Source organism: Trachinotus anak, unplaced genomic scaffold (genome assembly GCF_046630095.1).
Source record: "Trachinotus anak isolate AG129_WGS33_773 ecotype Australia unplaced genomic scaffold, CSIRO_AGI_Tana_v1 ptg000004l, whole genome shotgun sequence".
Classification (NCBI taxonomy): domain Eukaryota; kingdom Metazoa; phylum Chordata; class Actinopteri; order Carangiformes; family Carangidae; genus Trachinotus; species Trachinotus anak.
Genome location: NW_027273855.1, coordinates 13,146,588 through 13,169,895, shown reverse-complemented (window position 1 = coordinate 13,169,895; position 23,308 = coordinate 13,146,588). Strand labels below are relative to the sequence as shown.

The following is a 23,308-nucleotide window of genomic DNA, read 5'->3' as shown; positions in this document are numbered from 1 at the left end:
GACACAGCACACGACTCTCTGATGGGGCTTTTAATCTGAGGCGACGCACAAAAGATGAATGGCTGAGGGAGAGACGAGTTTTGTTAAAAAAAAAAAAAAAAGAAGGACTCAGGACAGCTGGCAAGTAAGTAAGTGGTGGTGGTGAACAAGACCAGACTCTCCTCGTCCCTCCACCATGATGATGAACAACAGTGAGCAAAATGTTAATGTTAAGGCCAATTTGAGCCATCCATCCTAGAATACTTAAAAGCCAATTTAACAGAGACAAATGTATCCTACTTTTGATTGCTAATTAGCATAAATAAGGAAATTTATATCTTCTGCTTGTGTTGTGTAGAACATTTACTGCACGTATCTGGTCCCTTCCTTACATTTTAGATTATATTGTGCATTTTATTCGTTAGTGTTTTATATACCATGGTGAAAAGCAACTAGTACATTTGCTCAGATACTGTAAAAAAGTACAGATTTGATATAGCCTACTTGCAGGAGTTTTTTCTGCCACTTTCATAATAATAACTATTATGTTGCCACTTTGAAGGAAATCCTCCTCCAGCCTGAAATTATAGTAGCACTTAAACTCATCAGGGAGACCCCTACAAACCATCAAGTCTGCACTTGACATGAATGTTAGTTGGTAATAGACAATTTGTAAAAAGAATTTCCATTGTTCTTATTAATGGCTTATGGTTATGGTTACGTGTGATTAAATATGTATCAACTGGTAATAAGGTCATTATTACAGCTTATAAACCCTTTATAAATGGTACCTTACTAGTGAGTCATACCTTTGTCATACCTTTGCTCCACTACATTTCAGAGGTACATGTTGTACTTTTTACTCCACTACATTTATTTGACACCTAATGATTACTCTGCAGAGTCAGCTTTCACATGGAAAACATGTGATGAGCTTATAAAGCGTTACGTATTTCCCTATCCTACTAATACATCAATAATAACAACACGAGTACATTATTTTGGATACAGCAGTTTAAAAAAAAACCCAAAAAAAACACTTCTGTCCTTATACGTCACGTGAAAGTACAGATGTACAAAGTTATTACTTACTTACGTAACATATTTCTACATTTGGATATTTGAATCGATGTAGTACTTAATACTTACACCACGGTATCCTGCTGCACTGAAGGTTTACTGTTGTCCCTCACTTGCAAGTTGCTATGGATAAAAGCATTTGCCAAATGAGTAAATGTAAATGATGTTGATAGATTTACATAAGCAATAGATCTGACTACTTCTTTCACCACTGGTTATACTTCAGCTAAAATAACCTAAATGTAATTCTGAAACAGGAAACTTTTATTTGCCTTCAGCCGGTGCCTTCACTGACTGTCCCAAATGTCTCCAGTGCCTTAACCAGGCCCTTGGGTATTCCCAGCCTATATATCCTGAAAAGCCTCCTCCAGATGGCCTGTGCTTTCTCGTCTCGTCCCGTGATGGAATGAAAAGATCAGCTAATTAAACAAAGTCCCATATCCATGTGAAAGAACCGTGAGAGTCCTCAGGGAGAAGAGCTGCATGCAAATCAGTCCCCAGTGCTTTGAATTGTGTCCAACAAAACAACACATCTCTGCAAACCATGAAGCCTTTATTTCCACAGTACACAGACACACTAAAAATCAAAAGTCATGACAGAAACAGATAAACAAACAAGCAAATTTGTAACACTGGGGGATTTCTACTGATACAAAACAGATCTGTTGAGAAATGCATCTGTTAGCCATCCCATAATAGTAGAGTTTTAAAGTAAGGATTAGGCTTGACTGATGTGGCCCCGAAGAACCATGAGAAGTTGATTTGAAAAAAGAAATAGTATAATTACCATAGAAAACATAAAAAATATCCAGCCTCCAAACAGTAGTAGCTTTCCCTCAACAAATGTTGATCCACATCATTATGAATAAAAAATGAGCACTTCCACTCCATCATCAGCAACAGAACTGTGATTTTTTATGTATGGATTATGTATTTCCTGGTTTGTATGATTCCTTACACAAATTCTGATATTTCCAAATGCAATTTATAATCCATTAAGAGATGTGAAGCCAGTTGATGCCTCTGTGATGTTTTTTTTTTTTTTTATATATATGTCACTCAGCAGACAGTGAACAGAGATTTAGGGCCACTATGGTGAAATGCTGCAGGGGCTGATGGGAGCCTTAGGGCCTCACTGCTCAGACATCTGTGTGCGCCTCAGGTTGTCCTTCACACGGACAAACTCTGGGATCTTCTGCTGGTTCTCCCGCCGCCTGATCTCCTCCTGCTCGTACTGGAAAAACAAAGTACAAGTCATATCTGCTCTCAGCCTGTCAGTGTCATCCACCTCATCCATCATCCAGTTGGTCCAGACCAAGAGCAGTTTACCTCTTTTTTTTCATTCACCATAAAGAAGGTTTTAATGTCCCAGCATCTACATGCAGTTCCAAAATGCTTTTTCAACCTCACAAGAGCTGAGATGGATCAAATCTTGGGGGTATTTGGCTATAAACATTTAGAGTTGATAAATACTAGCACAAGATATCAGCTGTTGAAACCTTTAATATGGAAATTTCAGCACTGGCAACTCTCTCAGATCATTTACTTTAGTAAAAGTACAAATATCACAATGTAAAGGTCCTCCACCACAAGCAAAAGCCATTCATTCAATATCCTGCTCAAGTAATAGTACAAGTACTTATTCTGCATTCTGAGTTCATGCTGATGCACCAGGGTGTAAGTAGTATTTCACTGTTGTAGCTGGTTGAGATGAAGCTAATTTAAACTATTTTATATACAGTTAGGTTGTTGGTCTCCAACCTAGGGGTTGGGCTCCTTCTAAAATGGTCACCAGATATATCTTAGGGGTTGGGAGATAAGTAACAGGTTCCTGTTAAAAATATTTGTTTTCATTTTAGGACTTTTTTGGAAAAAAAAAAAAGTTGGGAGACACTGGTCCTTAAAATCCCTGAATTTTCCAACCCTTGTGCTAACACTAACAACAACCAATGTGTATTTGGGCCAAAGTGAATTTATTTATTTGTGTGAAAAGTCTATCAGCTGTATGTTATATGCTCCTGACCTCTTGCAGCTTCTGCTGCCTCTTGCGGAGCTCTGTCTCCAGATCTGAGGGCCCCCGTCGTGCCATCTCCTCCTCCTTGTGCAGCTCCAGTCTGCGCTGCTCCAACACTCGCTTCAGCTCCGGTTTCTCCTCCAGCAGCAGGCCCCTGCATGGTCAGCCAGTTATACACAGGAACACAATCCACCCTGCCCCACCCTGTTTCAAATCTTGAGAGAGTTTGAGCTCCTGTACCGTTTGTGGCTGAGCAGCAACTCCCGGTGCAGGTTCTGGTAGCTTGGTGTGTCTACCGAGGAGCCGTTCAGTTTCCTGGGCTGAACGATGTCATCACTACTGCAGTCTGCTGTGGACTGACGGCACAGAAGCGGGTGGCCAACAGAGTTCTCTGAGGAACACACAGCAGCTCATATCACTGTCTGTACTGTTAACTCCTCAAATCTGACAAAGTCTACCATAATGACTGAAAACTGCTCTTAAAATAGATAAACAAAGAATTTGACCCTACACCACCATCAAACTGTAAGTGACTATCAAATGGTAAAAGAGTATTAGTATATTCTTGATTACATGAGTCATTCGGTAAAGAAAAGGAAAAACTGAAAAATTATCATTTCAGTGACAATTTGTAAATGGGAAAACAGAATAACACATTCAATATTACTAAAATATAATGGAACCAGTCTGATTTCATTTTCTTATCATGCTTAAAGATAAATCAACCAAATCATTCAATCATTAAAGCAGATTGATTGATCTACAGTATTTAATAGGTCAAATCGAGTAAGCTGTCAAACATTTGATTGGTAACAGCTTGTGATTCTTCTATCAATCAAATATTCTAATCCACAGCATCGTCAGTTGTATGTGTGCTTCTTTTATTGCTTCTTTATTTTTTGTTCAGTGGTTGTGCATTAAGGTACCTTTTTTGTGATGCCCATATCCTGGTTTCTGTCGGTTAAAAAGTGTGAAAGAAGAAAAAAGAACAGACATCCTGTTAGTAATTTGACAGGGCTAATCATGTTAACATTGATGTATGAAAACTGGTTTGTCAACACATCTTCTTTATTTTGATCTTCACCTGATTGAACTGGAGGTATAATTAGATAAAGGCTAGAAGGGACAGTGCCCGCTGTGTTACTTAAGCAGGTGAGCTGTGTTTACTTGGACCACAAAGGTGACATAACAGCTCTGATAGCCCTGTCAGGTTAGGCACAACACTGTCTTTGGTAAAATGTGAATAAAGTTATATAGTGGTAATTAAGAAGGAAAAAATGTAAATACCCTATCTGTATTTATTACACTCATAATATAACAGCATTGGATGAAAACGTGGCATGAATTCTGCTGTAACACAACCACGCAGATACCTCAGCCACACCCGGTGAAACCAGATCACCAGGGAGAAGGGATCATATTGAGCAGGGAACAGATGGTAGATGCTGTTGTCGTCCTGCCTTGCTCAGATAGGTAACAGCATATTTCTGTTATAAACTGTCCTACAGATGATCCTTATGACCCTCAGGCTCTGTATTTTGGATTGTGCCTTTTACTCTTCCTGTCACTGACATAAGCCTTCAGATCCCGTCCCTTCTCGGGCCCCTGCAGAGAGGGTGAGCTAGGAGATAACCTGACGGGTGTCTGACCTGATGGACGCCATTGTTCCAGACAGGGCCTGCAGGGCTGGGATGGATTCCAGCAATGTTGCTCCACCTGATCTCGCACAACTCCTCCTTCCTTCTAGCACATACACTCTGAATTTTACCATCACAAGCTGACTCAAATGCAGCGCTGACATACTTTTACCCTCAGAAACATCAGTAGTTAATAGATTTGATTTTAGTATTCGAGGTACACATCCAATGGTATCCAAAGGATAAATATGGTTTCTTTTTTGGTGTCAGAAGAATACCTTGTGTTTCCAAAATACTACGTCTGTCAAAGAGTATAAAGTTACTACAACTCAACCATGTTCTTTCAGCGTTTCCATCCTGGTATAAAAAGGACTTAATAAACCTGAGTCTGATTTTTTTTTATGCAACATGTGGCTACATCACTTTTCTGAAGTGACCTTAGTCATTTGAGAATCAAGGGAGCATTTAAGCGTCCACAAAAAAAGCTAATGACGATAAAATATACACACTCAATAAATCTTGTGTTTGATGATAACCCACACTATAGTGTTTAGCTAACTAAAGTAATGTCATAGTTTAATAGAGACTGTAATGGACTGTAATGAAGTGGCTGGACACCAAATTCAATCATCTTGATCATCCTTATAAGTAGGATAATTCTGGATTGTCCCAACAACAGTGTCCTTTAATAATAAGGTATACACTTATTTTCTTGATCATAAAGTAAATAGTATTAAGAGGCATATAAAGTCTATTAGACATATAGAATACAAAATAAACCATGACTGTAAACTCACTGAGGTTACACCCCTAGCCTGACCGAAAGTCAACTAAACCTCTGACGGATGGCCACCAGACTGGACATTAACCTCTCACTCACCAGACAGGAGTAAAGGGCTGAGAAAATAAGTTCCAAGAACTCACTTTTTTTGCACTTGACCCCTCCATGGCAGGATGACGGAGGTGTAGCTACTGTTTCTGTGCAGTAACAGTGCCTCTGTATTAGTCCATTATTCAAAGAATCACAGCTCCTCACATAGTCAGTCTGATTTCCAATTCTGTGGTGCATCCAAGTCTAACATAATGCTGTTGATGAGGGATCCTCAGACTCCGTGTGCCATCTAGAAGTGGTCAATAGTGGTAGTAGACACTGAAATCTTATTACGCCATTCAAGATTACCTCACAACCCCCACAGGGCACAGGACACTAGATTAGTTAATTGCCGCCGACACAAATGCAGCTTAAAACCAACCTAGCACGGCACTATTACCAGTCGATTGCTCTACCACCGAGCCCATTAATACCGACAGAGACTCCAACAACATGGGATTTCAGGCAAAGCAACATACTGTATTTTGTGTGCAATGGTTAGATTTTTTTAATGCCATGTTCACTGGTTTTTGGAGACATAGTTCAATTCAAGCGGCAATTAGCTGAAATAAATTTTAATTAATTAAGTAATTCATCACATAGAGATGGAAATAATCAAAACTGTGGGAAATCAACATTTCTCACAGGCCACACGGCCTGTGCAAAATACAATCTATGGTTTCTAGCAGCAACCAGTTTTTTTTTTCTCCAGAGATTCAGGTGGTTTATCAGTCATTTCCACAAAAAGTTATAGCCATAGATAATGACAGAATACATATGTACTTTTTATTTATTTATTCAGTTACTTACCACCAGATCAATGTTTTTTTTCTGAATCTGTTCTACATACTGTATATGCTCTATGTATAATATCATAATATCAATACAAAAAGATTGAGACCAATCATTACTCATTTTCCAGTCATTTAAAATGCAGTGATACCCATGATGATGGCTCTTACAAAGATGTGTACCTATTTACAATCAATTAATTAACTAAATGTATCACTGCCATACTATTTGAATGTAATTCAACTCAATCAATTTTTCATTGATTATAAATCTTATGTGGAATCCATCTTTGGCGTGAACTGTAAAGGCAGCAGAATGGTGTACAAAATTTGTTTGTTTGTGGTTTTCATTTCATGTGTCTCTTAGATCCTAGATTGTTGGTGACTCTTTGCTCTGCAAAGCCCTTTGAAACTATTATTGGTATTTATTTAAGGTATTTATTATTATTACAATCATTAGGGCTGAACTCTTTATTGAAATATCATCGAAATGGCAACATGGCCAAGCTCAATATCAACGGGAAGTGCAATTTTATTATGTGTCACAACATACCATAAATCCAGCAATGTGGTGTTACAGACATACCCTGGCCTTTAAATCACATTCTCCAGATGTAAGAGAACGTGTTTTTTTGGTGCATGACCCAACATAAATCACATCATCATAATTTTTATACTTTTTCAGTGAAAATAAAATGCAAAATTTACCATTCCAACTGAAATTGTGACTCATATGGCAATATCTGCCAAAATAAGTGAAGTGAGTATTTTTTGCATACCCCTCAGCCCCAAATATTATTATTATTATTATTATTATCGAGATGTTACACTTCTTCTGTGTTCATACAGACAGACTTGCTAATCTGTAAATGGTTCATTTATTTATTTGATGCAAAAAATATGGACTTAAAAAAGAAGAGAGACGTCTTTACCGTTGATGGCCACATGAGGTCAACACAGGCTGCACCTACTGTCTCATCGCCCTTTGACTACATCCGGCTCTTGGATTTAAAACCCGCCCCGGAAGTTCCCTTCCCCTCAGAGTTTGAATGTCCTGTGCTCCGAGTGCTTGTGAGTGTGAGAGAGAGAGAGAGAGAGTGTGTGTTTGGCGATTGTTTGATTGAGTGAAATGACGATGTTTGTGAGTGTGAATGTGATTTTCTGTAAAAACCTACACAGTGATCTTATTTGATCCGGTCAGAGAGCGGCTCTGCTCTGGCGGGAGATGATAGGAAACCACGCTCGCAAGCCTCCGTGGCGATGAGCAGCAGGCGAGAGTTAAACCTCCAGGGCCTACCACTGCTTCGTGTTGTGGTGAGAGGTGATGAATTGATCAGATATACTAGTTCTGGCTGGGTTTGGGATTCGTCTCAAGCTTCACGACGAACAATGAGTAAAGAGGCGATTCTGATCTGACCACGACTGAAAAGCAGCGACGACGAGCCCTGGGTAAATACTGCCAGCTGAGACTGTCGATCCTGGTGTCTGTGATTCAAAAACCACCCGCCATCGTCGACTTATAAGTTACTGTTATAAGAGCAAGTCTTATAATACATCCATGGCTCAGACACAGCGTCTATTTGAACCTGGAGGAGCATTCAAGAGGTCAAGAGACGCCATTTTAACTTCCGAGTTCATACTGTGTTCACAACTCGTTTCTACTGCCACCAACTGCCCCCCCCAAAAAAACAAAACAAGTTATTCTAGGTTACAAGTTATTGTTTACCATGGTTGTAGCGTTACTGGACGTTGCATGCCTATGTCCCCGTTTTAAATATTTTCACATTTTCAACTCTTTCAACTGTTGCAGGAATTAAAAGTAAAGTGGGTACGTTTTCACGGTTAGTCAGTTAACATCATACAAAAGGCAGGAAAAAAACCAAATCACTCATTTGGGAGGACCAGCCTCATAGCAGCATGCAGTTCTCCTGGTTAATTTTGCACACTTAGTTTGTCAAGGAACTTGGCAGATTGTTCAAAGCATCTCGGAGAACCTGCCTCAGTTCCTCTGTGGATTCAGGCTGTCTCATTATGTAATCTCAGACTGACTCCATGATATTGAGATCAGGGCTCTGTGGGGACCAGACCATCTGTTTCAGGACTCCTTGCTCTTGTGTCTGAATTTAGTTATTTATGACTTGGGCTGTTTGTTTTGGGTGGTTATCATGCTGCCGAATGAATTTGGGGCCGATCAGATGATGTTATTGTATGATGGATAAGGAACACCTAAAGTACCTACAACTTTTGCACTGTATATACATTTAGAGTATTATTGCATGCTGTGATTGTTCCTCCTGTCCATACTGACTGAGGAAATCCCTCATACAATTTCCATGTGATGGGTCAACAATCATTTTTGTGTGAAAACATAATGTTCTTTTTTGAAAACACAGTGTATATACTCAGTTTGTAAGGCGCACCTAGCTAAGATTAATTCAGTGTTAATACAACTTCACTAAATCCTACCTTAATGATGGTTGTTGTTGAAACTAATTCACAGAGCTTTTGAACAATTTCTAATATTGGCAAGTACTATTTATAACACTGTGTTTAGACTAAATACTAAAACACCTCTCAGTTTAAGACAATACAGTTCAATAGCACCACACAAACTACATTATCCAAATGACTATAAAGTTAAATCAACACCTCCCTAAAACCGACAACACAACATATAGCCTTCATGAAGGTACAATGCAGTCTAATATAAATGAGGCTGCGTTAGTTTTAGCTAGGTCTCCCTGATGAACTGACAACTGAGTGGACAATATATGCACACACATAACTCATCGCATCAGACCTAGTAACTGGGGTATAACCAGGGAGTATTAATAAATGAATAAATCCATATTTTTGAACATATTATATTGTGGTACTTTTTCCCCATTGATAAAAGCAGTTATGCGATGAAAACAAAATCGTTAATGTTCACTCAGGACATTTTTTTGTGCAAAAAATAAAGGAATATGTGACAGTTTCCTTTTATTCTACAGAATATTCAATAACCTAAATCCTGGTCTAAATTTCTCCAACGTATGTTTTACAGGGTGTATCTAGTGTAGAATTCTAAAAGAAAGCTCTTTTATTCTAATGCTAACCCAATATTTATCACCTGCTAACCAACAACTGTTAAGCTGTCAAGTTGTGAATTTAAGTATGGTTTATATATTCTATATTCAAATCAAAATATTTTTAGACACATGCAATTATATTATTTGATATTGTTTTACAGATGCCCATAACAACAAGGGTTGTTTGCAGGTTAGCTGTGGACAGCTGCCTGAAAATTATTTAATTCATGGATGTATTAAGGAGGATTATTCAGGGAGAAGAATGATATTAAGACACCAGGACATAATAAACAGAACAAACATACATAAATGAAAGAACCAAACAAACAATTAAACAATGTAATCATAAAAAAAAAAAAGACTAATACACATGTAAGTTTAACTGCTTTCACAATGTCAGAGGAAAAAATGTATGCTGCAGGGCTTAACCTTATTAAATTTGCTTTGGTAAAGGGAGAGCCCCCCTACAGAACTACTGCTCATTCCTGTTCCATTGCACAGTGTAAATATCTATACAGAATATATTTTTGCACTAGATTCCCCATGTCTTTATCATTGTTGTAAATATTTTATCTTAATTCTATTTTAATTCCATTTCATTTTTTAACTTGTACTTCCACCTTTGGTTTTACTCGAAGTCTATTTATGTCACTGTTTGCACCAAAAACACCAGCACAAACTCCTTGTATGTGGAACCGATTCTGATTCTGATCCACACTTTCTCGCGAGAATTAACGCTAACTTTGACAATGACGTCAGCTTTGTGTCTACACGTGACCGCGATCCTCCAATCAGCTCCCAGCAACGAGTCGGCGAGGCGCGCGACGGTGGCCGTTGCTCTGGGCAGGTGGCTCTTTTTTCTTTTTGGAAACATGGTGGAGCCCAACAAGAGACAGCGACTCAGTCAAGTCAGCAGCAGCTCACAGACGTCTGCCAGTGCCGCCAACACGGTCAAGGGCAGCCAGCGCAATGGGACCGCCGGAGACGGCCGTTTTGTGGAGGGCTCCATACTTCGCATCACTATGAAAAACTTCCTGTAAGTCGCTGCTCCTCACCTGTCAGTCAACAACAGAGGCTGGTGATAGCTGGCTGGCGTATCAGCGCCACCTGACAGGACATGTGGATGCTTGGACCTCCGTGTAAACATGACAAAGTTGTGCTCGCACTGAGGGAGGCAGCTAACGCAGGGCTGTAGCCGATCAGTGGCTCCAAACGCTGCAATGTGAACCGAGGTGTTCTCTCTCTGTAACTTACAATCAAGTCCAAATCCCGTATTTTAAGTTGCGGTCAAACCTTAAGACTTCACAGAGCGAATTCAAGTTAAGTGTGAAGATTTTAAGAGAGGAGTCCAAGTCAAGTCTTTATGATGACTATTACCATTTTCACTTTATTATTGTGCATAAGTTTTATGCACTTATGAAAAAAAAAATGCTGTAAAGTGAGGATGCTTCCCAAAATAACTCTATGAATAGTTTATATTTATCGGCTAACTTCATATAGTTAATGGAGTGCAGTTTGGTTTCAAAACAGCACTAATTCTCCTAGCTACACTTGCTCCCAGCTTTTCAAGGTACCCAGCAGGTAGTTTGTTGCAAGCATCTTGGAGAACTTGCCACAGTTCATCTGTAGATGTAAGCTGTTTCAGTGTCTTCGGTCTAATGCAATACCAGACTGATCCCAGGATGTTGAGATCAGGGTTGTGTGGGGGCTAAACCATCTATTGAAGGACTCCTTGCTCCTCTTGTCTCTGAAGATAGTTCATTATGACTCTGGCTGTATGTCTGGGGTTGTTGTCATGCTGCAGGGTGAATATGGGACCAATCAGAAGCCTCCCTGATGATATTGAGTGATCAGAATCATCTAAAGTACAAAACACCTTTGAACAGTACTGTACATTCAGTTGTTAGTTTATCAGATAAACCTTGCTAAAACTACTGCAGTGTGATACAGCAGTCCTGACACAATTCACCCTTCATTAGTTACAGTATTTAGCTTTGTTGAAACTGTTCTCTGCTCAATTTCAAGGTCATATTGGATCCTGATTAGATTGGAGAGAATGCTGGTTACCTCTCTTGCTTTACGCTGAGAGGTGTTTCTAATATTTAGTCCGTCCCATTTATAACAATAAATAATGAATAAATACGCAGTCTATTAAACAGAATAGTCTACCCTGTTAGTTTACTAACATACCAAATGTTAGTGAAGTAACAAAGTAATACAGTTCAACAGCACCATAAAATATAGCTCGATCAATACAGGATTTTTGAGGCCAATATTGATGTTGAGTTAAAAAAACTAAACAAAAAATAATAATGATATATTAGCCAATATTATTTTTTATACATGACCCACAAAATAAATGAACATTTTTATGAACATTTTTATAAGCATTTTCTGTACTAAATTTTTTAGCAGAGGTGGTGAGGCCACCCAAATTCTAGAGTGACTTGTCTCGTGATCATCTTAGTTAGTAGATGAGAGCGAAAACAACGGCCACGCTCATTAGAGATGCTTTATGAAATGGCTCTCATAAGATTAGTAGTTTAATTCATAAAAGTATATTTATTTTTATGATGTTAGTATAGGTGGTCTTTATTTCAGGTAAGGTGAACCATTTCTGCTGTAAAACACAATAGGAAAACCTTTAATATCTCCTTTGCACTTTGACAGGACCTATGACTACTCTGTGGTGTATCCTGGACCTAATCTCAACATGATTGTTGGAGCCAATGGAACTGGAAAATCCAGCATTGTTTGTGCCATCTGTCTGGGTCTGGCTGGCAAGACTGCTATCCTAGGCAGAGGCGACAAGGTAAACAGTAGGGAAACACAGTCCCTTGTAGATGTACTCTGATCAGGCCTCAGTTTCTTTGCAGAAGGCAAGTAAGTAAACTTGATTGCACAATACAAGGTTTACAGGTAGGTTTTCAGCTGAGAGCAACAGCACAACTGTTACTTGTTGTTATACTGTTATTTAATGTCATTCATTGTCCTCTTGCACTACATGTGATAGTCTCATCTCCCTGCACCAGTGTAACCCAGTTTAATTATTATATGGCTATTTTAGCTGAAAATAATTGAATTACAATTCTGGTAATTGTTGTTTGTGTTTTTTCTGTAGGTCGGGCTTTATGTCAAACGTGGGTGCAATAAAGGTTTTATTGAGATTGAGCTGTAAGTTCTGTGAAATAGATTGTGACACACACTGTTACTTTACTAATACTAACTAAGCTTTTAGATAGGTGAAATCCTTTTGTGGTACATTGAAAACATGAAATATTAATCTTGTTCACGTATTCAAGTAATTTAAAAATACATAGAGTTCCACATTAAATGATACAACTGTTTTACTGTTCACCAGTGTTAAATCAGCTATATAATGATCTTATGAATAAATGTAACATTCTGTTAATTTTTCCCAGTACTACATGTATCTGATTGTCGACTCACACTCCTCACTGTTATTCAAGGTGCAAGACTGGTGGTAATGTAGTGATTAACAGAGAGATCCATGTGGAGAACAATCAATCTCTGTGGATGCTGAATGGAAGACACTGTAACCAGAAAACAGTGGAAGAGGAGGTCAAGGCTCTGCGCATCCAAGTCAACAACCTCTGCCAGTTTCTGCCTCAGGTTTGTTTTTGTCACTGCAGTGTACATATGCACATGGCCAGCTAATTAAAGAAATGGCTGCTGAAATCTTCTGTGGCGTTCAGTCTGCTTAATGAAACCTGTGACTTTGTAGGACAGTTACACAGTGCAAGAATTATTTGGGCAGTCACGTGAATAACCATAGCAGGCTTTTTTTTTTTAAATCTTAGGCATCAAAACTCTAATGCTTAAATGTCACATCTAATTAATATCTGCCTCACTGTTTTTTCTGTTGGTTTGTCCTTACAGGAGAAAGTGGGAGAGTTTGCCAAGATGTCCAAAATTGAGTTGTTGGAGGCAACTGAGAAGTCAGTGGGACCACCAGAGATGTACGAGTACCACTGTGAGCTCAAAAACTTCCGCAACAAAGAACGAGAATTGGAGGTAAACAAAAAGCTTTATTAGGACATGTCCAGCTGTAGCTTGTGTTAGTCTTGTATGTCCCACTCAGTCATAAAGCAGAGACATATTGATGAGGTAAAAATGTGAATACACACATTTGTTGAAACATGAATACCTTTTCAAGATATATATATAAAAAAAATACTAGAGCATAATTATTTTTTTTGTATATCTGTTACCATTAATATCTAGTTGGAATTTATGTGGTTTCTATACTGTATGTCTGTCCCTTCTCTATAGTTTTTAACAAACAAAATCAGTTATTTCACTATTTCTTGTTCTTAAAAACATGTAAAGGCAGCTTTGCCTCAGGTTCTTCTAGGTTTTTCAATGTTGCCAGTGCTTCGTTTGCTTTGTTTCCCTTTAGAATGTTGTAAAAGAGAAGGCTAGCTTCCTAGAGAAGGCCAAGCAGAGAAATGAGAGGAACAAACATGACGTGAACCGTTACTATGAAAAGAAGAGGCATCTGGATGTGATTGAACTGCTTGAGAAGAAGAAACCGTGGGTGGTGAGTAGTTGAAACAAAACACAGAAAGAGAGACAAATAAACAGTGTGTGCAGTCAGAGAAAACTGGTCTTTTGACTGTGTTAGATCTGTCCCTGTTTCCCTGTGGCATTAGGAGTATGAGACCACCCGTAAGGAGCTTGAGGGTGTCAAGAGGGAGCGAGACGAGGCCAAAAGGCAGCTCGCTGCGCTGAAGCAGGCGCAGGCGCCCATGCTGAGGAAGATCCAGCAGATTGACAACCAGCTGAAACCCACTGAGGCACAAATAAAGGCTAAGGTGAAAAAGCAAATATTGTTAGACTCTTAGTGATGTGTCTGAAGTATGGCAGTCAGGTGTCAAAGAAGAAATGTGGGCAGTGATGTGTTTTTTTTTTTTTTTTTAGATGTATAGAAATCCAATGAAATTTTTTTACTTTCAGACTTAGAAAGAAATAGATGTGATTTTATAACCTGTATTTGTGTATTTTCACTGATAGCTCTGAATTTGGTACCTACAATGCAATGCAAGTGCACTTGATTAAAAAAATATATATATTTATGGAAAGCCCTTTTGGCATCTATGAGGATTTCATAAGAACTGTAAACGCATTACAAATAAATAAGAGCATTTAGACATTTTTGAATGTCACACTTGAGAATCCTGCCACCATCATAGTTTATTTCTTACACCTTTACTGAATGTGATGCAGGAATAATTCAAATCAATTAAAAACCTCTTGAAAGTAGGTATAATGTTCTCATTGAAAATTAAAGGCAAGGGTTTTTTGAGCATGTTTTTCTAGAGTAGAATGAATGTTAATATTTTTGATATCACAATGGTAAAGATGAGCTTGATGTTTTTCAGACTGCTGCAATCAAAGAAGCCTCAAACAAGTGCAAACAGAAACAAGATCAGTTGGATCGAAAACACAAAGAGGTGAGAGGTGCATTTTTCTTTTTACTCAGAAAGAGGTAGAAAATCTGTCAAAACTGAAAATATTTATTCTATAGTGTTGTTGTACTTGACAATGTATGGAAGTATGTTGCTTTTATTTTGGAAAAAGTTTTCTTGATGTAATAAAAAAAAAAAAAAAAAAACAAGGACAAAAAATCCTGTGTTAAAGTCAAAGTTAGATTTTTGGCCACCACTGAACTTTAAAGGTCAAAATCTTATTATTTTTGTAACAATGTGAAGCATACAGTAAACATGCCACTGAGCATTAAATGCACTTATATCTGAGGTTCAGCAGCAAGTGCTTTAATCAGTGACAGCAAATTATCTTTAGAAAATTTCCTAAATGATTTTAGTTAATTTAACAAGTATTTTCTTTGCTTTGTATCGAGTACAAAAGAGATGACACCAGAAACTTCCATATAATCAGTATTTTTTATCTTTATGGTACAGTCCTACTTCATACAGTTTAGGTTGATAACTTTTCCAGTCTGTTGTTCCTTTATCAGGAAGCAGGCTTTATCTGCTGCTGTATCTTTTTCATAACGAATGACAACTCTTCTCTTCAGATTGAGGATATTAAACAAACACTGAGACTGAAGCAGATGGAGAAGGAAGACCACCAGAAGCGAATCAGCAACACCAGACGGACAATTGATGACTTGAAGGCAGAGCTTGCCAAAGTCGGCGATCAACCAGATGTGACACCGCGGATCAATGCCATCAATGTCGAGCTGAGACGCATCCAGGAGGACAGAGCCAAGATCGAGGGAGAGAAAGCTGACCTTCGTAGGGAGAAGGACCACCTCTGTGCAGAGTCCAGGAGTGAGCGTTTTCCACAAGCTGTACAGTGTCCTCTGAACCACTTTACATAAGCAATGAACTCATTATGAAGCATATTTAACATTATAATGCTGGTCACCCAGTCGAACATGGAATATGTTTCATGCAGATTATGTTTATTCATTTTCATTGCCAGTGTTGGAGAGAAAGCTCAATGACATGAACAACATGATGAATGCCAAAGAGGAGAAGCTGCGAGGACGCCACAGGGACACACATACTGCTCTCCAGTGGCTCAGAAAGAACAGACACCAGTTTGCTGGGAATGTTCATGAGCCCATGATGCTAGTGGTGAGTCCCGGAGGACCATGTGGGGAATACTTCACTTTAACCGCCCCGTTTAATATCGTTTAGCAATGTTTAGTAAATGGGTTATAACACTATAATTAGGTCGTAAGCAGGTCAAGTGGTTATTATTGTATTATTTTGCCAACAACTGTAACTTCTCCTGTGGGCACCCATAAGTGGAGGCTGGTGTGTAAACAGATGAATAACAATATAGTAAAACAAAGTTCTAATAATACCAAATGTCTCCTCTTAGAAGTAATAATTATTGATAAATTCTGTACATTAATAAAAACTTGCAAATGATAAGTAACAGCAGTTATATAGTGCTGTCATTCAAAGTACTTTACTCTTTGTCCCTATTTGACTCTACACACAAACACACACACACACACACACACACACACACACAGTGAGGACAGTGAGTTACCATGCAGGATGCTGCCTGACTATCGGAAGCAATCTAGTTTTCAGAGTCAATGACACTTTAACATGCAGAAATGAGCTGCCATCTCTATGATTAGTGGACTCCCAAATGTCCTTATATCTGCTTACAACCTCATTATAGTGTGTTATATACCAGTCATTAATACTTTAAAGTGGTTAAAGTAAAGTATTACCATCATGGGTCCATGTAGCAGGATGTGTGTTCATTGCTAAGGGTTGAGTTTGGCTTTCTTGATTTATTATTTTGAACTGGGCACAGTTCATCTCTCAGTAAGTGTTCACAAAATGCCTGAAAAAAAGTTGAGGAATTTATTTAGGAAACTTTCCTTTTTAGAAATAGAAGCTTGTTTAATTTGTACAAAACAACAGTCAGTGTTGTTATGGTGATTTTTTTTTTTTTTTTTTTTTTTTTTTTTTTTTTAAATAATATCAGTAATAGATCTTTCTGTATTCCTCAGATCAATGTGAGAGATCATCGCTTTGCAAAGTTTGTGGAAAATCACATCTCATTCCACGACCTGCGGGCATTTGTCTTCCAGAGGAAAGACGACATGGAGAAGTTCATGACTGAGGTCAAATTACAGTTAAGCTACACATTTGTGTGAAGAATCCAGTTTTTACCCTCCCAAAATCTAAAAATTTAGTGTGATCTGTTCTGCCCCTCAGGTCCGTGACAAGATGAACTTGAAGGTGAACTCCATTTCTGCTCCAGAGGAATCGTGTTCTAAGCGGCAGCCGTCCCGAAATATTGAGTCCCTAAAGTGAGAGAAAATTACTTGGTCAAATCTAATGAAGTTAAATATCAACACAAACTGTATTTCTTCGTGTATATCTATTTATTTGTATAATTGTGAATGTCTGTAACCATAACTTTTCTGTTTTCATTTGTACTTTCTTATTTTTAATTTTAGTATTTTTTTTATTTGCAGGCGTTTTGGGTTCTTCACCTACCTACGGGAGATGTTTGATGCGCCTGATGAGGTGATGAGTTACCTCTGTCACCAGTACAAGGTGCATGACGTCCCTGTGGGCAATGAGCAAACCAAAGCCATGATTAAAACGGTACGTCCCTCCTACACAATTTGAGTTCTCAGAACAACAGAGAAGTAGTTAAGTGAATGCCATTAAAAGTCAACCTCTTTGGGCAAATAGCTTTAAAAGAAATTGTGGTGGCAGATATTGAATATGACAGTGAGGTCTGTAAATAAGCACCACCCAAAAGAATTACATACAAATGACCCCTTTATTTATTTTTATCCTGTGCCTTTCAGAGATGTCACTAAGATGCATTCTTCATTTTGATGTCAAAGAAATTAGTGAACTGAAAATTTGATTTGATTGAATTTTATTACTGGCTGATTTTAATTTCAAGCTGAGGAAGCAAAAATATCTCTGCTGACTTTAATCTCTTTGTTCAATTTTCTTTCTCAAAGGTGATTGAGGAACCCTACCTCAGGGTGTTATACACAACAGAGGAGAGGTACACAGTGAAGAGGTCATTTTATTCCAACAAGATTAGCACCAGTAACTCCGCAGTGCACCCTTCCCAGTATCTCATTATCACTGTTGATGCTGAAGAGAAACGGCAGCTGGAGCAGCAGATGAAGGTGAGACACTGGAACAAATGTGGAAGCACAGACCAAACCGTTTTCTTAAACTCCAGTGATGTATCTGTTTGCTGTCTGCCATTTCTATAAATGTACAATACCTTGAGAAATTTCAATATGTTAGAGAGTTTAAGAGTTTAACTGAGGCGAGTGTTTAATTGTTGTTAATTGTTTAATAATTGTTAACCCTGGCTGCAACCAGGCATGTGAGCTGAGGTCACAAGACATCGATGAACGGATGAAGGCTCTGCAGAGGGAAGCAGCCGCCCTTGATCGCCGCGACAATGAATTGTTGTCAGAGAAGAAGCGTCTCTCTGAGCTGAAGGGCAAAAAGCGGCAACTGGAGCAGAAAATCAGTACCAAACAGGACAGGTACATCTGAAGGACTACTGTAACATGCACTGAAAGTTGTCCCTTCTCTCATATGTTTACATACATAACTTAAGTATTAAATAATCTCTGTAAAGATGCATTAGTTTGGTTAATACTAATATTAAGAATTGTTGTACCTGTCTCCTCCCATGTGTTCAGTCTCAGGCAGATGGAGCATAGTGGCATTGACCTAAAGAAGATTGAACAGGAGACAAAAGAGAAAATTGCATCTGTCAATTCCCAGAAGGTGGCCATAGTTTCAGCATTCATGGCCCAAATGAAGGTGCGGATGAAAGAAGTTATAACAAATTTCCTGTATGTCACTGCATTGCATTTGATAGCTATGCTAAGATAACATTTGAAATTAAAATATTGTCCAACAGTCTATTGTTCCATTGACTGTTTCTGGATTTTTTTTAATCTTATTACAAAATTTGGATTTTTTTTCTCTGTGCCCACCTCCCTTCAGTATATTCATGCTTTATGTCTTTTTGCACCAAACTCTACCCTCTAGTAGACATTATGTCAGAATTACATTGTTAATGAATTAAACAGCGAGAAAGACCATTTCTGATCGTCTGTTCTGATTTTGAAGGTCTGACTCTCATTGTGTCCTCTGTTTTTCTGGTCTGTCCATCATCTGTAGCTGAGAGCAAAGCTGACTATGGAGAAGGTGTACCTGGCTTTGGAGACGGTGGGGCTGACAGCTGAGAAGAGCAAGCTGGAGAATGACTGTAGAGAAGGCGCCTCTGAACTTAAGACCACTGATGTAAGTGTTTCACATACACGTTCATGTACATTCACAACATCATGGATGCAGGATAAGTTGATAACATGTTGCTTACTGAGAGGATCAGGAGTCACAGTCCCCATGTCAGTGATTGTCCACCCTGCCGGGGTGTCCATTATCATTAATTTCATGATCTACCTCTTGCTATATCTCACTGGCTTATGTGTTCTTGCAGCAAAAATGCAACCGTCTGGAGCAAAGGAAGGTCCAGCTGACAGAGCACTGCAAAGGCCTGCTGAAGAGAGCAAAGTCGATCTGCAGGATGCAACTTGATGAGTCATTACCTGAAGACCTGCGTAATGTTAGTATTTATTGCAGTCTTATCTCTCAAGTGAAACAGGCCCCCCCCCTTCTATACTTCCTATACGATATTATCCTGTCACATAGGGTGATCACAGCTGTGGAGGTGTTTTGAACATAAAAATATTATTAACAATAGTAAATAAAATGTTAATGGTGCATTTTTTATTTTTTTTTGGCAATGCAGGCTTTCAGCAAGCTTCCCGACACTCTGGACGAGATTGATGCCATGCTGAATGAGGAGCGATCCAGAGCTGAGTGCTTCACTGGCCTCAGTGAAAGTGTAATTTGCCCAAGAAGGGATTCATTCCTTTACAAACATAATTACGGCTTAATTCTCAGAGGGCAGAGAACAGATTTTGAGCCTGCCTTCTCCAGCTCAGAATTATCTGTTCTGGCCTGGAAATGAAGCAGAACATACTGATTTTTATTTTATTTTCTTCCACAACTGGCACTATCAAGTTAAACATCAGTAAAGTCATGATTTTAACCACAATTTGTAACTGTGGTATGAGTAATTAGGAAAAAATGCACATAAATGCTTTTGCTATGAAAATGTGATTTGGAAACATTAGACCTTAAGTATAGGAAAGTGTAATCAGACCATATAAGGAATTTTATGCATTGCAATTTATTTATTGTCCCATGTTTTCCAGAGTGTAAATATTTGTCACGTTAATTCCCTCTGCTGTGAAGGTTGTTGACGAGTACAACAGGAGAGAGCAGGAAATCAAACATCTGGAGAAAGAGCTGGAAGATAAGAGCAACGCCCTGAACGCCTACCGACAGAACATATCAGAGGTGATGACTATGTTACTGCAGTGGTTCCTCTGGGATGTTTTTTTTTTTTTCAGAAAAATTGTTCATTCTGTCATTTCTGGTATGACTGAATGGTTGTCCTGTGTATAAATGTGTGTATAATGAGTTTGTTTGTGTCACAGGCTAAAGAACGCTGGCTGAACCCTCTGAAGCAACTGGTTGAACAGATAAATGACAAGTTCAGCGACTTCTTTCGCTCCATGCAGTGTGCAGGAGAGGTTGATCTTCACGCAGAGAATGAGGTAAACGCAGACACTCACACTTGATCTCTGGGCCAAAGAATGATTTTATTTTCTAAGTTGATATATGGATTTGGTGATTGTAAAACTGACTGACTTCCACCATTATTCCACCAAATATTCTAATTCATAATACCTTTTTTTTCAGACTTTGATCAAGTATGATAAGATTACAAAAAAGTGGAAATTCTAAATGTCTTGTATTTAATTTTATACACATTTCTCTTTCATTCATCATGACAAACATTATGTGCTATAACTGACACCAGTGCCTTGTCATACAACTTGACTATGAATAATGGCTCCCAGTGGTTGACAGAATTGAAGAGATCAATTATTTAAAGTGATTGATGAGGTTAGATGACGGAGATTGATGATTGGTTAAAAAAAGAAAACAAATGAAGAATAGAGGCTTTCATAGAAAATGTGTTTGGGTTAACATGGGTATAATTTGAATTTGATATTTGAGGTCATTAAATCAGAACAATGGCTGTTGTTTCCCCACTGCAGGAGGAGTATGACAAATACGGGATCCGTATTCGGGTGAAATTTCACAGCAGCACTCAGCTCCACGAGCTGACGGCGTACCATCAGAGCGGAGGAGAGCGCAGCGTCTCCACAATGCTCTACCTCATGGCTCTGCAGGAGCTCAACCGCTGCCCCTTCAGAGTGGTGGACGAGATCAACCAGGTCACACAAACACGCATAGTCACACAGCTTTTCTTTTTTGACATGAACATAAAAACAGAACTTTAGCTGAAGCTGCTGTAAATATTGCCACGAAAACCAGGCATTCGGTTTGTATAATTGCACAAGCAATACAAAACTACTTCAGTCTCTGTGGTCAAGTTAGTGCAATACATTCAGTTTCAACAGAGTACAACACATTATTACTGAAGACAAGAGTTTTTTATGATGTTTTAACAACAGTCTTTGAAATGATAAATGCTGGGCAATTAAATGAGCAATTCTGTAAAAATAGTCCAAGTGTATATAAAACAAAGTGGGAGAGAAATGAGCTCAGTGTGCTTAAAAAACCTTTGTGGTATTTATTTTTCCCAGAATTACAGTACATATAATTCAGGGACAGTACCAAAGCATGAAAATTTACTGACTGCACTCAAGTGCTTCATAAATGGCCATGAAGTGGCACTGTAGGGTCAAAACTGCACCAAATATTGAGCACTGACTCCTTCAGTCATGACCTCACTTTCCACCAAATTTAGGCAACAATAAGGTAACAATGCAGCACATCTTCAGATGATAAACAGATACATGCAGGGGAAATGGACAAATCATGTGTCATATTGGTTTGTTCTGTACTTTAACAGAAGTGAGCTTATACTAAAAGCTTTTATTTCTAAAATAATTTGTTAGCAAAGCAGCAAAATTTTCACTTTCTCTTCGCATGTATTCTCAAAATGAACAGACACACAGACTGACATGAAGAGTCTAAGAGTTTATATATTTGTGCTGTGTTCAAGGATTTTATAACAAAAACTTTAGAACAACAGCCACTGCCTACTTGATGTGGGTGTTACTGAGTCTGTTTCTCTTGTGTGTAGGGAATGGATCCTGTAAATGAGAGAAGAGTCTTTGACATTGTGGTCCGTACAGCCTGCAAAGAGACAACATCCCAGTACTTCTTCATAACACCCAAAGTGAGTTGTTTTTTTTACCTCCTAATGAGTGAGAGCTCAGATGGGAACAAGTGACTGATATCATTGAGTACGTGTACATCTGTTTTTATATTTTGTGTTGTTAAAGCAGCTATAATCAATATCTTTATATAAACAATGGATCACATGATTACTCATGGAAGATGTCGACAAACCTGAAGAGAATTATACACAAATACACGATTTTAAATGAATGTTAATGTTGCTTCATGTCTGGATGATTGTGTAAATAGGCAACTGTTTGCTTTATCAACTTAAAAGGTGATACTTCTAACGTTGTTGCCTGCAGCACCAAGTGGCCAAAAAGTTAGTTAATGCAGGTTTAAAATGTTTGATGTGAAACTATCTGCTGTTTGTACCTGCGAGAGTCTGTGCTCTTCATTTTCCTCAACTTTATCTCCTGCTGTGTTTGGTTTTCAGCTGCTGCAGAACCTTCAGTACGCTGAGGAAATGACCATCCTGTGTGTCCATAACGGTGCACACATGCTTCCCCCGAACCAATGGGATGAGAAGACTTTCATCAGACGGTGTCTCCAAAGAAAAGCACAGGCATGAATCCACCAGGCCAACCTGACCTGCCTGGCTTTACTTGGTTTCCAATTCAATGAGTTAAAAATATACAACTGTAAAACTGAAAGTGATGTTACTCCTCTATGATAAAAAGCTTCTGTTATTTTAGACAGAATATTTTATATGAACCATGGGAGGGGAACATTATAATTTTGCGAGCATCAATGTTCTGTCACTTCTCACAATGTTTTGTATGTTTTTTTTTTTTTTGTTTGTTTCAAATGAGATGGACATTTATGCAGCAACGTTTTAACTGTTTGATCATACAAAATATGTACAATAGTTTCATCTCTTCCTTAAAGAGTTAATATGCACATTTATATATTTGAATAAAATATTCTGTTGTTTCTGTTCTAAATGGATACGTTAAATTCATTTAGAATAGTCATTCAGTATCTGATACCTTGTATGCTTGGCTTCAATGC

The 23,308-nt window shown here is 38.4% G+C and overlaps 2 protein-coding genes and 1 non-coding gene across 3 annotated transcripts; 2 read left to right on the top strand and 1 right to left on the bottom strand.

Annotated features, from left to right (window-relative positions):
- Window positions 1-1,595: 1,595 nt before the first annotated feature.
- LOC139620478 (protein FAM107B) lies at window positions 1,596-5,843 on the bottom strand. Its single transcript, XM_071476072.1, has 5 exons — window positions 5,635-5,843; window positions 4,000-4,027; window positions 3,314-3,464; window positions 3,083-3,227; window positions 1,596-2,293 (listed from the first exon to the last, which is right to left on the bottom strand). Exons 1-5 carry the CDS (start codon window positions 5,656-5,658, stop codon window positions 2,192-2,194), a joined length of 450 nt encoding a protein of 149 aa, XP_071332173.1. The 5' UTR covers window positions 5,659-5,843; the 3' UTR covers window positions 1,596-2,191.
- Window positions 5,844-7,405: 1,562 nt separating this feature from the next.
- LOC139621213 (small Cajal body-specific RNA 2) lies at window positions 7,406-7,788 on the top strand. Its single transcript, XR_011690951.1, has one exon. It is a non-coding gene; the product is annotated as a small Cajal body-specific RNA 2 (non-coding RNA).
- Window positions 7,789-10,213: 2,425 nt separating this feature from the next.
- On the top strand, window positions 10,214-23,283 carry smc5 (structural maintenance of chromosomes 5). Its single transcript, XM_071476065.1, has 24 exons — window positions 10,214-10,479; window positions 12,114-12,255; window positions 12,565-12,617; window positions 12,914-13,076; window positions 13,344-13,478; window positions 13,864-14,004; window positions 14,117-14,278; window positions 14,846-14,917; window positions 15,502-15,757; window positions 15,912-16,066; window positions 16,966-17,079; window positions 17,174-17,268; window positions 17,437-17,569; window positions 17,941-18,114; window positions 18,317-18,486; window positions 18,646-18,769; window positions 19,133-19,255; window positions 19,452-19,577; window positions 19,764-19,859; window positions 20,273-20,377; window positions 20,518-20,637; window positions 21,145-21,324; window positions 22,200-22,295; window positions 22,734-23,283. Exons 1-24 carry the CDS (start codon window positions 10,316-10,318, stop codon window positions 22,866-22,868), a joined length of 3,234 nt encoding a protein of 1,077 aa, XP_071332166.1. The 5' UTR covers window positions 10,214-10,315; the 3' UTR covers window positions 22,869-23,283.
- Window positions 23,284-23,308: the final 25 nt, after the last annotated feature.

What these genes read in the sequence shown, in the direction of transcription:
- LOC139620478 (XM_071476072.1), bottom strand. Translation starts at nt 5,658, where the DNA reads ATGGAGGGGTCAAGTGCAAAAAAA. An exon ending in AGGGGTCAAGTGCAAAAAAA is followed by an intron (nt 4,028 to 5,634) that starts GTGAGTTCTTGG and finishes TTTAACCGACAG; the next exon opens with AAACCAGGATATGGGCATCA. An exon ending in TTGCTGCTCAGCCACAAACG is followed by an intron (nt 3,228 to 3,313) that starts GTACAGGAGCTC and finishes CTGACCATGCAG; the next exon opens with GGGCCTGCTGCTGGAGGAGA.
- smc5 (XM_071476065.1), top strand. Translation starts at nt 10,316, where the DNA reads ATGGTGGAGCCCAACAAGAGACAGCGACTCAGTCAAGTCAGCAGCAGC. An exon ending in TCCTAGGCAGAGGCGACAAG is followed by an intron (nt 12,256 to 12,564) that starts GTAAACAGTAGG and finishes TTTTTTCTGTAG; the next exon opens with GTCGGGCTTTATGTCAAACG. An exon ending in ACTTCTTCATAACACCCAAA is followed by an intron (nt 22,296 to 22,733) that starts GTGAGTTGTTTT and finishes TTTGGTTTTCAG; the next exon opens with CTGCTGCAGAACCTTCAGTA.